This window comes from Acanthopagrus latus, chromosome 22 (assembly GCF_904848185.1).
Source record: "Acanthopagrus latus isolate v.2019 chromosome 22, fAcaLat1.1, whole genome shotgun sequence".
NCBI classification, from domain to species: domain Eukaryota; kingdom Metazoa; phylum Chordata; class Actinopteri; order Spariformes; family Sparidae; genus Acanthopagrus; species Acanthopagrus latus.
In genome coordinates, this window is record NC_051060.1 from 17,204,008 (window position 1) to 17,221,388 (window position 17,381).

General features: G+C 43.0%; 1 protein-coding gene across 3 annotated transcripts in view; it reads right to left on the reverse strand.

Moving 5' to 3' along the window:
- The window catches only part of flvcr2b (FLVCR heme transporter 2b), a 22,142-nt gene continuing 4,761 nt past the window's right edge, over positions 1-17,381 (reverse strand). For 2 of the 3 annotated variants that reach the window (XM_037086003.1, XM_037086001.1), the window contains exons 2-11: positions 16,261-16,402; positions 13,133-13,273; positions 11,867-11,934; positions 10,773-10,876; positions 9,464-9,574; positions 8,175-8,280; positions 6,446-6,557; positions 4,284-4,339; positions 2,271-2,431; positions 1-682 (exon numbers count right to left, since the gene is read on the reverse strand). In XM_037086003.1, the coding sequence (XP_036941898.1) occupies positions 2,351-2,431; positions 4,284-4,339; positions 6,446-6,557; positions 8,175-8,280; positions 9,464-9,574; positions 10,773-10,876; positions 11,867-11,934; positions 13,133-13,273; positions 16,261-16,402 (921 nt within the window). In that variant the 3' untranslated portion in view covers positions 1-682; positions 2,271-2,350. The remainder of the gene's footprint in view (positions 683-2,270; positions 2,432-4,283; positions 4,340-6,445; positions 6,558-8,174; positions 8,281-9,463; positions 9,575-10,772; positions 10,877-11,866; positions 11,935-13,132; positions 13,274-16,260; positions 16,403-17,381) is intronic. The other variant, XM_037086002.1, reaches the window with a different exon arrangement.

Here is a 17,381-nt window from a genome sequence, read left to right on the forward strand (position 1 = left end):
GAAACTTTACAAAACAGGTTTATTTCATGTTAAATAACACAAACTCTGTTACGACATTACACCATATGTGCGTCATCAGTATCTGATCCCTTATTGCTGACTGCCATAGATTAAAAAAACCCTACAACATGCTGCTGTATAAATTACTTCAACCTCCTGCCAAAATCACTCATAAAAACAGGTTTATTTACATGGGTTACCTGCCGTATGCAATAACAAAATTAGTGTCAATTAATTATGACAAATATACCTACATGTGCTGCACACAATCATCTGTACAAAAATATACTGACGAGGGACAAAACTAAGGCTTCTCAGATTTGCCATGCAGATTCGGTGAGAGCCCTTGACTTACACAAACATACAAAAATATTTCTCAGCGGTGGATCACCAAGCTCAACATTGTGCATTAAAACATCCGATTTTATTCAGAATCTCAGCTTTTCTTTTTTTAATATAAATACTTAATACAACACTGTACATCTAACGCTTCTTAGGAAGACTTCCTGATGGTGTCGCTCTACCTCGGTGTGTTACACACACACACACACACACACACACTACAACAGGGTGGAGACGATGGTCGATTTCAAGGCTTTAATGTTAGTGTGCAGGTCTAAAGCCTGGCTTCAGCGACGAAGGAAGGTGCAGCCAGGCTTCCACCGGGGCTGTCGGAAGGTCCCTATCGATCAAAACAGGCATGTTAGTTCAATGGTAAAGCAGGAGTCGCAGATCCGCTGAGCTTCATCCAAAGAGGAAACAGTCACCTAACACATAGAAATCTAACACGAGCACAATTCAAACAGGTAAACAAAAAATGTTTTTCTCTACACATTCACTATCGTACATATTTTTCCTGAAATAAGCTCAAAAATCTGCATCTGTGAGCATAAGCGCTCTGTTCCTAACTCCGATGTTAAATCACGAGTGGCTCGGCACCTCAACAGCCATAATCGTAGTTTGAGTGAACTTCGTTATGTGGGCACTGAGGCAGTGAGGTTGCCTCGGAGGAGGAGTGAACCTCCTCCAGAGAGAAGCATGTTGGACGGACTTCCTGGACACTCTGGTCCCCCTGAGGGAACGAGGGAGGAGATTTCATTTGCTTGTTTCTTGAGATATGAATGTGTGCCATTTTGTTTCTAAGAATAAAACAGTTTAATGGGAGTTAAACATGAAAACGTGTCGCCGCAGTGTCATGAGAGCTGAAACGTGGACATTTTTAGTATATTATATATATATATATATATATATATATATATATATATATATATATATATATATATATATATATATATATATATATATATATATATATAGAAAAAAATCAAGCAACTCAGTGGACACGCTTAGAAATTACCGTTTAAAGGTGTTTTTTCTACCACATGTAAACTTGAAAAGACGTCAGGCAGCTAGCTAGCACACAGATTCCCGTGAGAAATGGCAACTCTACTCCGCATAGGAAAATAAATGACAATAAGGAGACAGAAGCCCACCTCCCATCAGTAATGTTAGTTAAAATCTAACATTAAAATCCTGCTGTTACCTTTAAATATACAAGACACAACTTCATTCATTACACACTGTGTCCATACAGGATTGAATCTAATATTTAGCAGCCAAATAGGATCATTAAAAGAGACTCTGCACTTGTTCAACTTTTTTTTTCTATTTTAAACATGTGATGCATTTTCCGCCCAAAGCCTGACGAATGTTACCACCCAACAGCCTTAGACACACCAACAGTGTATATAAAACAGGCTTTTCTTCCTGCAGTTTCAGCACTAAAAAAAACCCTCCACCGCCTTCACAAAATGTGACCTTTGACCGGCTCTCCGCAGCTAATTTCTATTTCTGTGCTCTGAGCCGGCTGAGAGGTTTCCCTTTCGTGCACGATTTCAGATGATTTTTCTCATTAGCGCTCGACCGCTCATGTTGGTTTTCCACCCGGAAACACGGTCAGCACCAGGGACCCCGAAACCTGAGCAGCTAAATGGAATCCGGCCAACATTAACATCATTGTTTACACCTACACGCATCAAAATGTCTTCTTGCTTGTAGCATACGGATACATTACGAACCAGTATATGAATAAATAATAAGATGTGGTTCTAAAATCAATATATAATCATATATCAATTACATGGTTATTGTCAAATGCACGTCAGGTGAGAAAAAGACAGAGGCAGTTTGAACAGTGAAAGGTGGAAACAGGGTGTGCGGCAGGTGCTGGTGATGATTGGCAGTGTGTGCTGATTGCTCAGTGCTCCTACCTTTGTGCGTCCGTGTGTCGTGCTTAGATTTGAGCAGATTTGTTTTTGTGGAAGCAGAAAGTTTTTTGTGTTTTTTTTGATCAGGCCTGAGAAGGGGGAGTCTGCGCCTTGCAGATTAGCGCCGTGGCTCCGTAGTCCTCACCCAACTTCCGCCTCGCCGCCTAAAACAACAGCTGCTGATCACTTCTCATTCAGTGTTTATAGGGGCGTGGGTCTCCAGTGTGGGGTGAAGCTGCTGCGATGTATGTGTTGTGTTTTAGAGGTGCAGAAAGTCTGAGTTAAATCCAGCTTGGATTTCTAGGCTGGAAGAAATACTATTTTTAGAGATTTCAGTTGTTTGAGATAACTGATATCGCAGTGCTGTAAATGGATTTGGACATCTAATTTGTGTAAGTTTAAGTTTTGAATTTGTGCGAGCATATGGCTATTTCTCTGGAGACGATATGTTCCAGTTTAGACTGGACGCATCAAACTCACAGAAGAAGAGAATCATGCTGCCTTCAAATGGAGCTCGTGAGCTTGTGGTGATGACACGGGGAGTCTTGTAAGCACGCGGTATCATAGCCACTGAGGCTAACAATTTAGCGTGCCATTTTATTTATTTAGCAACAAAATTAACCTCCATGGCCTCGTTCTGAAAACGTGACTGAAATGCGACGAACTTGGCGGGTTGGAAAAAAAATTCAACTTGTGCTTTCATCCATATGAACTCTTCCTGTGAGCACGACAAACACGACCCCGTCTGAGGGCAGCGTCACACCACTCACACACCTGTCAGCTGAACATAAAGCTACTGGCAGGAGCCAGTTAGCTTAGCTTAGCTCAGCTCCCAGCGAAACTATAGCTTGGCATGTAAACCCGAATGTATTCATTTTATGATCATCAAGTAGTTATGCAGATTTAACAAAACAAGTTATAATGAGTTAATTGGTGCACTTCGAATGAGACAGGCTAGCTGTTTCACCCCCCAGTTTTTATTCTTTTTGCTAAGCTAAGCTAATCATATTGAAACTAACAGACAGATGTGAGAATGGTATCGATTGTCTTGTCTAACTCTCCACCATGAATGTGAATTTGTGAACTTTTTTTTTTTTAAGGTTAGATGTGAGGCATCTGACTGCTGCTTCACCACAGAGCTTGGAGACCCACCCAGGTATCAATAATCAATCACTTATCCACAGAGACGACGCCTCCTTGCAGCAGTGTTGCTTTGGTTGCTTTTGTGTCATAAATGTGTTGTTTTTTTTTTACACCTTCAATTTGGCTCAACGTGTCTTTTTCAGACATTGTTTTCAGGTTCTTTTTCAAGCAACCAACTCAAAGCAGCCTGCTTCCAAAGGTCGACAAGTTACACGGCAGTGAAATAAATTTTAAAAAACCATAAAAAACAAGTGTTATGACAGAAAACAAGATAGCTTGCTTTAAGAAATCACAGCAATAAACGACTTCCTGTTGACAACATCCAGACAAATCCAGTTAGCTACTGAGACATTTGTGAGTTCATACACTTCTCAAGACGTAAGCACACGCGAGCAGATACACACAAACGCGCAGCAGCATCGGGTTAAAAGACAATAACACGGAAAACTGGCACAGACAAGCGGGCCGACCCGAGGCAACAGCAAAAAATAGGCACAATGGGGAGCAGAGCGAGTTATTTCTGGAGCAGCGCAAGTCGCACATGGGACTGACTAATGACAAACAAATAACACATGGGCCTTTTTCACAACAGACATTTTGCCTTGTCATTGAAGGAAAACACATGTGTCACAAACAACACTGACAATGGATTCGTTCTGTTCATTAATCTGAGTAAGCTGTGACAAGAGCCCCGAAACTCAAGCGGCTAAATGGAATCCAGCCGACGTGGATGTAATTATTCACGCCCGGGCTTTTTCCTGCTGTGACGTGACAGATTGTCCTCTGTGAAAAAGGCCACAGTTTGCTCCCACCACTACAGTGCATGCCCAGCAATCCAAGCTTAACCTCGTTTGTTGGAGTGTAAACACTTACTGCTTCTTCCACCAACTGGTTTGCCTTTTGTCTCCGCAGGTCAGACTTTATCAAACCTGCAGGGAAACAAAGACTGGATGAGATGGTGCCACCGCTAACTTGTCCAACCCACTGCTGTAAATGCATAGTAAATTCATTTCAATTCATTTATTCAAAAGGAGACATATTTTGCTCGTGCTGAGGACTCGACAATGAATACAAATGCAAAAATACAGACAGAGCAAAAATAAGACACAAACTGTAACACAATACACTAAAACACCACAAAACAAGCAGCACCAGATCCTTAGTGAAAAACAAAACAACAAAAAAAAAGTTTAAAATGTTCCAGGACAAGGTTCCAGTTTGAGGTCTGCAGGAAACAACTTCCACGTGTTGATCCGCTGTAGGGAAAAATCTGTTTCTCCGAACGGGGATTTACCCTAACCTGTCAAGAACTGGCCTCCATTTTGTGTCTCTGTTCGCGACATAACTGAGTGTATCTCTGCAACTGCGAGGTCTATTTGAATAATCAAGGTATCATAATGAAGGGAAGACCTGAAATATTTATTTATTTCCTGATTTTAAGATTATTATTTATTATTATTATTATTATCTATTTTTTTTTTTTTTTTTTTTTTTTACAATTTTAGAATTAAATGCGCAAGAAATGATGCAGGTGCAGCTCTTAATCTCTAGCAAACCATCTGAACATTACCTCTGCCAACCTGTATGCTCGAAAAGGGAATCACAACAAAATTGACACCTGTGTCCTTTAAAATTTCTCAGGTTCCAAACAATAATTTCAGTTATATGTTTCCAGCTGTTCCGGGTCTGTTCAGGTGTCACAGGTTAAGACTCCCTACAATTCCAGGTGAACCCAAAGACTGAGAAGTAACAGTGTGGACGACTGACATGATGTAATTAAGGTGTGTGTCCAGTAGATGGCTCCTGTGCACAGACACATCGCCACCACAGCTGCGGCTTGTTTCGAGTATAATGCACCTTTTAAAGTATTTGCCAAGACTGTGTGGCAACAAATGCAAATCTTGAGTAAATACAGTAAGTGGAACACTAGTCATCCATCCTCACTGACCCTCAGCTTGATTTCAACTCAATCATTAAACTCAACTGCCACCAGAAAACAAATTATAACCTTTGTCACCGAGAGCAGAAGCTTCTCACAGACATTTTGACTGCAGACTTCACATAGGAGACTCTGCGGTATATGACACATCAGTAGAAGCGGGAGTCTTTTTCGTGGTTTTTTTTTTTTTCCTCTCACAAGAGCTGTCTCTTTTTCTTTAACTAAAACGGGCACAATGCCCACGATAAGAAGTTCACTCATACGTCTAAATGCTGAGTGAGTTACAGGAGACGGTGAGTCAGTCTGGCGACCTTTATGAGCAGAAAAAAAAAAAAGGTCTCATTAGACAGTCTCGCAGTGTTTTCCTAGCGTGCAAGAAAGTTAAGCGCTCCAGTGGCTGAAGTATTTCCAAAAAGTTATACATTGCTCATGAGCCCTCCAATGGGCCGTGCAAATGGACCCAAAGTGGCTTGAAGTTTCACATTTAACACTGGAAAACAGATCGCTCCTGTGCACAGCGCGTGGCAGAATGTCCTTTACCTGCTGCAAAAACTTTCCATTACTCAGTCGATGGACATCAAAATATTTACCCCTCCTCCCCGGCTTGTTTGTCAGAGAAACTTTTATAGAGTGAGGAGGACAGAACGAGAAAAAGATGTCTGCGGTCGCACACCGTCTTTCCACAGACTTCACACAGCCTTCTGTTTCTATTTAACCGTTTTAAAAAGGAACAATTTAAGGAAATGAGAAAAAAGGCTTTCTAAGAACTCTGAACCCTCAGCGGCTCCCAGGATCAAATGGCTTCCTGTGAAGGAGGCGGCTGAATCCTTTGATAAGCTTGTTTCTTTGTGATTCATTGTGTCAGAAATCATAACAATCAAACCCCAAAAAAAAAAAGAAAAAGAAAGAAAACAGTCCTTCGAGGTTACAAGCCAACCGCCGTCTCCATTCTTGGAATCTGACATTTTTCCCACAGGAACGTTAAACAAACTCATAACAGAAACTGTGACAAACGCGATTCTTGCGTATCGCCGTGCGTGATATAAAACCAGTAGCTTGATATGACTCCACGCTGCTCGTGTGGTTCGGGTCCTACCTGTCATTATTGTGCCGATTAGAAGAAAGACACACAGGAAGATGTTTCCTGCCAGCGTGCCGAATCTGTCGATGATCTTCCCCTGGCAGATGGTGAATATAATGCCGAACACCTGTGAATGCAGCGCATGCAGGAGTGTTAGGAATGAAGCTGGTGGGTTTGCAACCACGAGCACAACAGCCTCGACAACAACAACAACAACAACAACAACAAAAATAACAACAAGGCCTGTAAGAAGCAGGGCTGCGGCCACTGGAGGTTCTCATAGCGTGTACATTTGATTAACTTTGGTGTTAAATTCTCGCACATTTGTTTACATCTGTTTGTAATCACTGCTTACTGTGGACAAAAAACTGTGAATGGTAGTGACACCATGTTGCTGAAATCCAAAATGTCTTGCAGGGTTTCTCTCTTGCAAGTATTGTGTTTTGTCTTGTCTCACGCTTGAGGTTTGCATTTTGCAAATTTGGTGAAACGCTTTCGAAGAGTAAAGCGAACAAACTGCGTCTCCGCATTTCTGCTGCATTTTTGGCACATTTCACTGATTCTCCAGACCATTATTGTTTGAGCTTTGTATTGTTTTACGACACGTGCACCGTCATCCATACTGAGTAAAAGAATGTGAATGACCCATTCTCAACATTTGTTCTCGTCTTACCTTCTGTCCCGACATGCTGGGCTTTTCTACACTCATTATACAGTCGGTGAATCTACAGGCCACCAAGGGCCTGTCCACTCATATGTGGTTATGTCTTAAAACAAAGCTTTTTCTATGCATTTTGGCCTTTTGTACACATGTAAAATGTGCTTCTGGTCACTGATAACCCTGAACAGAGAGAACACATTCAGAAACGCTGTTTTATGGTGATTATATCGGAGATTTTGGGAAATGATGATGAAGACACGCACGTTTATCAGTGTTTGCAGCCTCATTGACAAAGTAAGCTCGGAGTATTTGTTACGATATTGCAGCATTTAAAGTGGCAATCCTGAAGATTCTGTGGAAGCAACAACTGCAGGTGTACCTTTTTGGACCTCACTGCTTCCCAGAGATCCAGTGTCGCCCCCCCTCGAAAGCGATTTGCGCCTTTTTGTTAGGTTTCATCGTCTGCTTTTTCTTTGTTCTGCCATGAGCGCTAACAGTAACGTTAACCGTTTACTGTCAACGTTGGCAGAGAACAGAACAAACGAAACTGTAATGTCACGAGCAAACCGCCTGCTCTCTCTGGCGAACCAACCACTGCCGGGTGATCACGCCTCTAACTGTGCGCCGCTTGTGATATTTCCCGGGAAAGTGGCCCCCGACCCCCAGTGTACATCTTTGGTATTACAGCAAATGCAAGGGCTTTAATCAGCGGGCAATGGGCTCAATCATCATTGTGTTACCTCATCGGCGATAGACAGCGGATGTTGTATTGTTTGACATCGTATTCAGAAAGACACACACAGACACTGATAATGAAATGATGGAAAACAGAGATTAAAAAACGCCGCTTACACAGTTTTGCTGACAAATTACCCGAGAAGATAAGAGGAGAGAGAGAGAGAGAGAGCAAGCGGAGAGCGTTTACGCTTTCCTGGCCTCTTTCGTTGTATTTTCTGCAGCTTAGCAACCCACCACAATACGCAACCTGCTTTCTGCTTACAACAGCATGCACACGCCTGGCGTACGTGAACGTGTCATTTACCAAAAGTACCTGTCGAAGTGTGGACCAGGCGTGAGACGTACCTGTGCTGAACAGTTGAGGAGTCCTGATGAGGTTCCCTCTGACTCAGGGTAGGTCAGCTCAACCGCAAACTCAAAGCCCAGCGGCAGGTAGCCCGTCATGAAGAATCTGGGCGCGCACACACACACACACACACACACACACACACACACAGGAAGGAAGAAAAACATGAGCATTAATAACTAAACCACAAGCTTCCTGGTACTTATTTGATAAAAAACAAACGGTCATGCGTGTGGCTAAATGACACTGGTGATACGCAGGAACAGTAGGTTTTGAAACCACGTCGTCCTTCCACTGAAGTGACAACAAGTGAAACTCTGTTACGACGCTCCTGCGTGGCAACAGCAGCGAAACACCTGAGTCAGAACAAAACGCATTTCCAGACACATTCGCTCCTCTGCCCATAAACGCGCTCTGATAAGAGCGGAGAGCAGTAATCTCCCTTTTTATTTGTTACACGTGATATTTTAAATCTAACAGGAGTTTGTTTAGGGATTTGCTACTGATACACAAAGAAACAGAAAACGTTCAAATAACCTTGTACAAGGTGGCGAAAACCTGATCAGGTGGATACCAGGAATTGTGGAGTGGAATGTGGCGCTGTGTGCCATTATAATATTAAGCTTTCTGTGTGTTGTTTCACAACTGAGCATGAGTCACATGTCGAAGGAGCCGTGTCCACTGTCTGGCATGCTCGTGTGCATGAATGGCATACTATGTAGGTGTGCCTTCACAGGCTGGGCGAACACAATCTGGAGGACCGATCTGTGGTGCAATGATTTCACACCAGCCACATAAAGGTTAAAACTGGATGTACAAGTACTTCTGGATCGGGCTGAAAGAGAAGAGAAATCACATGTGATGCCTTCAGGATCATTGTAGAAGTGAACTGTGTAATTACTTAGTGCCAATACTGGGTCAATATGTGCAAAGGCAAATCTTTATCTTTACCTTAGGTCTGACTGCCAAATGTGCCAAATGCTTGTCAAACATGGCTGCAAAACAGAATGTTCTTATAGAAATGTGGCCAACGTATAAGAAATGGTTGAAGCCTAAAGTGTGATATTGCAGATGGAATGAGAGTATTTTAGGTGACTCTGCACTAAATTGAGCCCTATATACCTTTTTTTTCTCTGTTTCCTGTCACTTGGTTGAACAAATCAGCTGTAGTTAGAATCAAGTATCAGACACATCAGCAAAAACACTGAAAATAAATAAATCCTTACATCTATCCCACCAAATAAACACCAAAAAACCTCAAAAAAACAATGAATGAACGACAGATTACCCGAGAGCTCCAGCGGTGATGAAGACCACCCAGAGGTACCCCAGGCTGAGTGTAGCAGCGTAGACTATCATCCCCACCAGAGACATGAAGTAGACCGCCAGCGTCGTCTGCCTGGAACGGCACGAGAGAAATACAAGACAAATTCAGAGCGTCGCTGCATTTTTCAGTTCATGTGGATGAACTCCAAAACCACGGAAGCCTCTTCAAAAGGGAGCTCGGCAGGTGTTTTCTGAGGAAGGAGATGCATTTGACATGTTTGTTAGACCTCAAGGATTCACAAAATGAGCAACACTGACCGCAAACATCAAGAGTGCTTCAACGAAACTGCACAGGGTGCCTTTAAAATTCACGACATAATAACCAATGCTTATGTGTGAGACATGTTTGGAGAGAGCCGGCAAGACGGCTACAAAAAACATCATTTCCTCACAGCAAATAAAAGCCAATTAAAATGGCTGCCTGACATTTTAATTCACCTTTGCCAAGTTAAAATAAATCAACATACTCTAAATGTACAAGAAACTATATTTTTTAAATCACATCAAATTAATTCATCTTATACAGCTCTAATAAAAAAAAATGCAGCATAAGATTCATAAAAATGACCTCAAGTTTGCCTTTGTAGTGTATTTGTATATTGTTCTTATCTTGTTGTTTCCCGAGGAGCCGGAAGTTTGTTCTGTTAAAAATGGGCGAAACATTAACACAAATACAAAACATAAAAACGTAACAAGAACTGGAAGAGAAGCGTAACAGGAGTTCAGCTCCAGTCGCAAGCGGCTACGAGGTATATTTGGGTCTAATAATTTTGGTGTGAACATAATAATATTCTAAGTTCGTGTATTGTTTGCCAAGTAATTCATTATTTTGTCTCTTGCTTCTGATAAACTCTTCTGGCTGTCCAAAAACAAAACAAATAAAAATCTAACAGAACATCGTTCCAGGCTCACTTTTTCCAACCGGAGTGCACTGAGAGTGATCAATATGCCTGCAGTCGACAACAAAGCCAGGTGGGGCTGCATGTGTCCCTGCATGAATTCCATACAAGCATTCCACAAGCATCTGTCGAATAAGTCTGTGAGGGTGACATCCCCTCCCTCCCCCCCACGTAGGGGTGGCCACCGCTCTGACTGCACAGCCAGAGGAAGCCATGAGGAAGGAACAAGAGGTCAGTGTGGCGACACGCAGACACAAAACAAGAGCTGCAGCGAGATGTGGAGCCGAATGACAACAAACAGAACGTGAAGAGACTCGCGTTGCCGCCTTATGTTGACGAATGAGTCGAGGTTGTTCCCCCCCGGGCTCTTACTTGTAGGTTTTGGTTTTGTCCAACCAAATGCCGCAGATGAGGGAGCCGACCATTCCCGCAATGACAATGGTGAGGCCAATTCTCCCAGCGTTCACCTCTTCTCCCTGAAGGGGGTCAAAGAAGACAGGGCTTAGACTGGTGACCTTATAGCCTTACATACCAGGGCAAGGCAGGGCGGCTTCACAGAGAGCGGTCATCATTCGAAGCAGTGAAGGTTGAGGTGAAGCGAGTTGCAACACTAACGCGGTGTCACACCGATACTTTCCCTGGAAAGCGAGGAAGGGATGTTATTTCATACAATTCTGCACATATTTTAGCAGCAGCCTGTAGTGATACTTCAAAACTTCACACTCCCCCATAGATTCAGTCTTGTCCTGTATGAAATCGTGTTACTATGTACATTACAACGCCTCCTACAGAAAATAGAACCTCAAGATTGGAAAGAAAACCCATTTAATTAGCAATGAATGAATTCTTTGTGTGAGGAAATCTGGATTTTTCAGTCTTAAATGTATTACCCTGACTCAGTTTACTGATCTTCATTATTTAAGGGTATCAAAAGCTGCAGTATGTAGGAATCATCCACATATCCAGGGGTCCTCTGCAAAAAAAAGACCTGAAATGGACCTTTGGACGGTCATATCGACATCGCACACACACACACACACACACACAGACACACACACAGACGCACACAAACACACACGTGCTCTCCCCATTGCTGAACACTATAGTGTGCTATATACTTATCAGACTATCGCATAAGGTGGTAAACCAGATAGGATGGGTGTGGCTTGCTGGTTAGCGTGACAATCCTGGTAAACGTCTCTGCAACACAGTACACAGATGTCTAGACGTAAAAAAAATTTCACGTATATCACATATTGTACGTGCCAATATGTGAAGCTGATGGGTGTAAATGCTATACGATATATACGAGCTGAACGCAGCCTGCCAAATGCTGAAATATCAAACTATGGGAGTTTTGGGTAAGAGATACTGTTCGAGGTCAGTACAGAAATACACTGAAGCAAAACACAACTTTACACTTTATGCACATACATCTGTATAGAGACGCAGCAGGGAGAACTTACAGGATAATGCTCGATGATCATGCGGTTCAGCAGGGTGCCGACGGCATAGAAACAGCCCACGTTCAAGCCTGTGAGTTGAGAAACACTGTCAATCACAAATCACAAACAAACTGGACAAAAAGCGGCTTTCAGGAAACTTCTCGCAATGTCAGGGAGTCGCTGAGCCGAGCTCCTCGAGCGAATCATCAAAATATCACAGCACGAGCGCTCAGAGGTTCTTTTAGGTTTTCACTTTTGTTAGTGAACCTCGTCAGTTTCCTAAACAGAGAGATCTCGAAACCAAGGACTTCTATAAAAGGACAGAACGTCTGCTCCGAGTTGTTTTTACTTGGACTAAGGTTTCAAATAACGTCATAACTCACATTAACTTCATAGAAAGAGAGCAGGCCTGCATAAAAACACACACACACACACTCTTAAATCACTTTCAAGATTGTAAGCAACATTTTCAGAAGCTTGTTAAGAGAATAAATCTAGTCAGGTACCAACAGGATGTAGAAACAGCAGTTATGGACTATTTGCAAATATCAGAGTGTAAATGATCCCGTTCCTTATAACAGGACATTCAGAGCGACAGGTGGCACTGACAATCACAGGTGACTCTGAGACCCAGTGAACCCTGCGTGCTTATCTGCCAACCCAAAGATCATGTACATAAAGACAGAGGGACAGAGTGACACACACACACACACACACTAATAATAGTCGCACGAATTGAGTCACTTGGAGGGACACGGTGAGGTCAAGCAAGGTGCAAGTATTTCCCTAAACTGCTCACAGGTGTTTGTCATTGTCGCTGTGACATTAGAAAAATTGACCAGTTGTAAAGATCTCAATCTCCCCCGGCGGCCTCCACACCACAATCATACCCATTTGTTAAACATTGTCAGATCGCAGACAAACTTTGAACTCCAGCAGGAAAAAAAAAACTGTGAGCTTTTAAATAACTAAAGACTTGTGTGCATTTTTGAGAGATTCAACAGTGTGATCAACAAAGAGACTGTGATCAGGCTTTCTTGGCACAATCTCTAACACTTGATGATGATATAACTGATATTATCCAGGAGGATCACTGACTGATAATGTGTTGAAAAATATCTGAATATGATAAAGATTGTGAGTTCTACTGTCAATGTAATGACCAAGGTCACTTTCCCTACTTTTTCAAGCTGCCTTTACATTTTCACATCACTATCCTGTTTTAAACTGATGAAGGACCTTTGTCAGTCTAATAAAAAAGTACTTTGGAAAATTCTGTTGACCGACCGTAAGTGATGATGAGGAGGATGAAGGCCCTGTTGCGGAGCAGCCTGAGGATGGAGGCTGTGTAGGAGTACTGCTCTGGTGGGATGCTGCGAGCCGTGGCCTGGGCCTGAGTCGGGGGGAGCTCGGGGCGCTCCTGGAAGACTGACACGTGGAGAGACCACAATCAGTACAAATAAACACAAGTAACGAACAAGCTCCGGGTGAGGAAATGATTGACAGCCACTGTACAGGCGAACAGGGAGACCAGGCTATGAACATGACCACACATCTTCCCTTATTTATCCTAACTCATAGTGCAAATAGAAATACAGCATGTTGCTACTCAAGGCTGTTAGTTTAGTATAAGTACGTGAGCTGAAGACTTTCATACCAAGAAGGAAGTTTCGGCTGTACCGCAGCCATGGTTTCCTGCTGTAACTGCGTTATTTTGGATCACACTACCTCGCTCGGCATGACGGGCCCTACTCTGCCTCTGACTGGCTACGTCCTGCCCGTTAAGTAATGCAAGACAAGGTGTGAAAAGGGGTGCTGCAGCGATGCGCAATCTGATAAAAATGATGTGTTTTTGTTTGTTTTTTTAATTAAAGTGCGTAAAGCTAGGACCCCTAAATTAAAGAATGAGGCCACATGTGACACAACAGTTCTACTTGTTCACAAAACCATTTAAATGTACAACCCTCACATTAAGGATTGCCTAATTGTTGCCTGACTGTCAGCCGTATTACCCTGAGGAGCATCAGAGATTTCATGTGGAATGGGTCAGACACATTTGGACAGGTCCACGCATGCACAGTATGCTGTACATACAAAACGTGATGTACAGTAGAAAACCTGCCCACGGGGGCAGTCAGCTGGTCTCTAACCCAGAGCTGGAAGACCTGTTCATGTTGGTCTTCCTCCTGGGTGAGAGCATGAGCCCTCGGGCCTGACGGGAAGAGGCAGATGTTTGTCTTTGTCAAACTCGGAGCTGAGCCAGCAGATCTGACCCGAGGGTTTGTGTGCAGTAACAAGTTGTCACTGACCTTCTGAAACCAACCTGCTCTTTTGTTCTGGCTCCTCGTACAACACAGGCTGAGAGGGGACTGAAGTTAAAATGACCTCATCTGCATTTTACATTTCACAAAAAGGGGACAAAGCGCGCCGACACGGACAACTTGTAAAAACTATGCCCGCATGCTAATTTTACTTGAACACCTTCAGGGATTCCCCTCATTCAGTCGACCACATCCACTCACGTCGTGTCTTAATGCGGACTTTCTCTGTGGTGAACTCTGGCTGACAATTTGTTTAGAAGGGAAGCGGCGGCCAAACTTCTTCTCTCACCTCCCTCTGCACACAGTTTATGCAAATCCCTGGATCCTGGGACTTTGTCTGCCCTGCTGACTCACAGGCCTGTTGCAGGGCTACAGATGGCCCGGCCAGCAGGAGAACCCTCACACATGGCGTCTTGCATATATGTGTGAGGGTGTGCTATATGTGTGATTTTATGTGTCATATCATGGAACCGCTGCTGCCAACTGGCGTGATTCAACCCGCTGGAGTAACCAAGAGCAGCATAAGTCACGTCCCTCGCCCAGTACCATCCATCACACGGCCGAAAGCAGAGAGAGAGAGAGTCTGGAAGTAATAAGTGTCCGGATGTGGGTAAAATTCAGAATCGCTATGCTTTGAATCCAGTTAATCTATCTTTTAAGTGCACCGCTTCCTTCAATAGGTAGAAATTAGAAAAAGCTTCAGTACAGCTGACTTGTGTTCTCTAATCAAATGTTCAACGTCAGATTCCAAAATGCTAACGCCCTCCAACAGGTCATGTGAGCAGAGAATGAGCTGAACTCTGCATTTCTAGGTGCTTCATTTACAATAGGAGACTATGGTCCAAATACTATCGGCACGGACAGTTTAGTCGGTCTGAATGTTACACTTGGTGCTACTATGGAATGCCTTCACAAGCATCCTTTTGTGTCCCTGAATGCACAACGCTTACGAGCGCCCTCGCCCTCGCCCTCCCCCTCCCCCGAAAGGACAACAGCTTTTTCATCCAACATGTTCCTTCTCTTCGATGACTACCCAGCTCCGTATTCTCTGCAGAGGAGTACCACGTACTTAGATGATCGTTACTGTATGCTGACTAACCACTCCCGTTGCTAACCCTTCCCTCGGAGCGACACAGCATGTGATTCCACTGCTAAATTTAAGTTGCTGATTAAACATAACCACATTCAGATTGTATATAAGGGAACAGCAGGAAAGAGACAAAGGGGGCTAAAATGCGCCTGTAGCAGAAGTAAAGCAGACTGCAGCCAAGCATTTTTTCCTGACAACTCACATTCTGCGAAACTAGTCAGGTCACGCAACTTCCTTCCGTGGGGAAATTTTTAGTCCTTGTGTGATCATAGGCCTTATATTTCTAAATCACCTTTACTCACACTTAACAAAAGCAGCACACTGAAGCACTTCTGTGCCCGTTCCCGTGACGTTTCCCCCTGATCTAACTTGTACCACAACAGTATCTTTTTTGTCAGCGTCCTCCTCCAGGGAGGGTTTTTGTGTCGGTCAAAACCTGCAGGTCAGCACTTTTCCCGTCCACTGAATGGTTCCTTCTTGTCAGAGTTGAAAGCTGCTGTAGAGTAAAACCATCCTCAGGCAGATCATCTGAACAAAAACATTCCCACCGGCCCAGAGGGGTAAAAGGTCGAGATAAATCACATCAAGAAGTCAATGTTTGAGGGAGAGCCGAAAAATTATGGTAAGTAAGAGGAGTTTAGAGACGGAGGTGCTGACACATCCAGTGCTTCATTTACCACCACACCTCTTTATCCATTCACAAAAAAAAACACCTGGGGTTACACGGTTCAGCAGAATCAGTTTTAAAAAAAGGTATTTAAATCCAGTTAATCTACATGTTATGTAAATTTTAAAAAACTGTCGAAACTGCAAAAAAAACCCAAACATATTCATGGTGTCTACCCATGCAGAGGGTTTCAGTTTTATCTGCAGAAGATGACAACACTCCCGCCACTTCAACATGAAGCACGACATGACTCTGTTACTTCCAAAATACATTTGAGATTGTATTTACTTTAACTGTTTCCCACTGGACATCGTCGCCGCCGCCAGACAAATCTTACCAAAGACGACGAGGATGAAGAGTAAGGTGGCCACGCCCGCTGTGATGTAGAACATGACTTGGATGTGGTGAGCCAGCTCGTCCATGTCCTCCACGTTAGGCACCAGGATAGGAGGCACGAGGAACCCGATGGCAATCCCCAGCTGCAAGACAATAAACACATGGGAGAACAAAAATGAAAGAAAAATACAGCTCAGACGTGAAAACACTGCCACACGAGAAACATTTTCCTTTTAAAATCGCATTGTTAATGATTTCATTCGTAAATCTCAGACTGACTGTATGGTCCCACAACCAGGGCCGCCTTTATTAGTAGTCATTTGTTGAAGCCATTAGTCGTCATGTCACACTCATGATACTGATTTAATCATTTCAATTCATATTTTCAAGGCACGCGTGAAGTGAGCTGCATGTTATCAGCAACAATGCCAACACCAATTTAAAGGTTAAACAAAAAAACCCAAAAAAACAATATCCGTGTTACGTCCGAGGTTTAACCGTTCCACTTATATGTTCTACAAGGAGCAATTCCTGAATGGTGCTGTTTTAAGATTTTTTTTTTTTTCCTCTTGTGACTGATGAAAACTTTTTAAACTAAGACTCTTCTCACTGAGCATTGGTTTGGTCAACTATTAAGGGGCAGCTCTGATCATATCGTGTATTTAGAAGCTATTGGTGTTTCCAAAACCACTTAAAATGTAAATTACGTTAATATTACCTGTTGGTTTAACTCAGCACATGGCATGAAGACAATGTTGTGTCACATCTTGGTTGTTACATTTAAAACATTAATATAAAAAGAGCTAACCATAAACTAGTATCTTATGTAACCATGTTATACTCTTATTACCAAATCAGATTTCCTTATCCTTATCAACATGTTTTTAACAGCATCCATTACAACAGAATTGGGAAAGAGTACTTCATGTTCAGACAGCTGAACAGACAAAGTGCGACGAGGACGTCTCAGCAAACAGTTAACACAATTTCCTCAGGACTCTCGCACCAGGACACTACAAGTCTTTTGCAATTCTGGCATCCAGTGCATACAAACAGCTGTCAGACAGCCTCGCTACATGGAGCCTGTGGCAGAAGAAGAAATTTAAAAAAGGGCCGTTAATT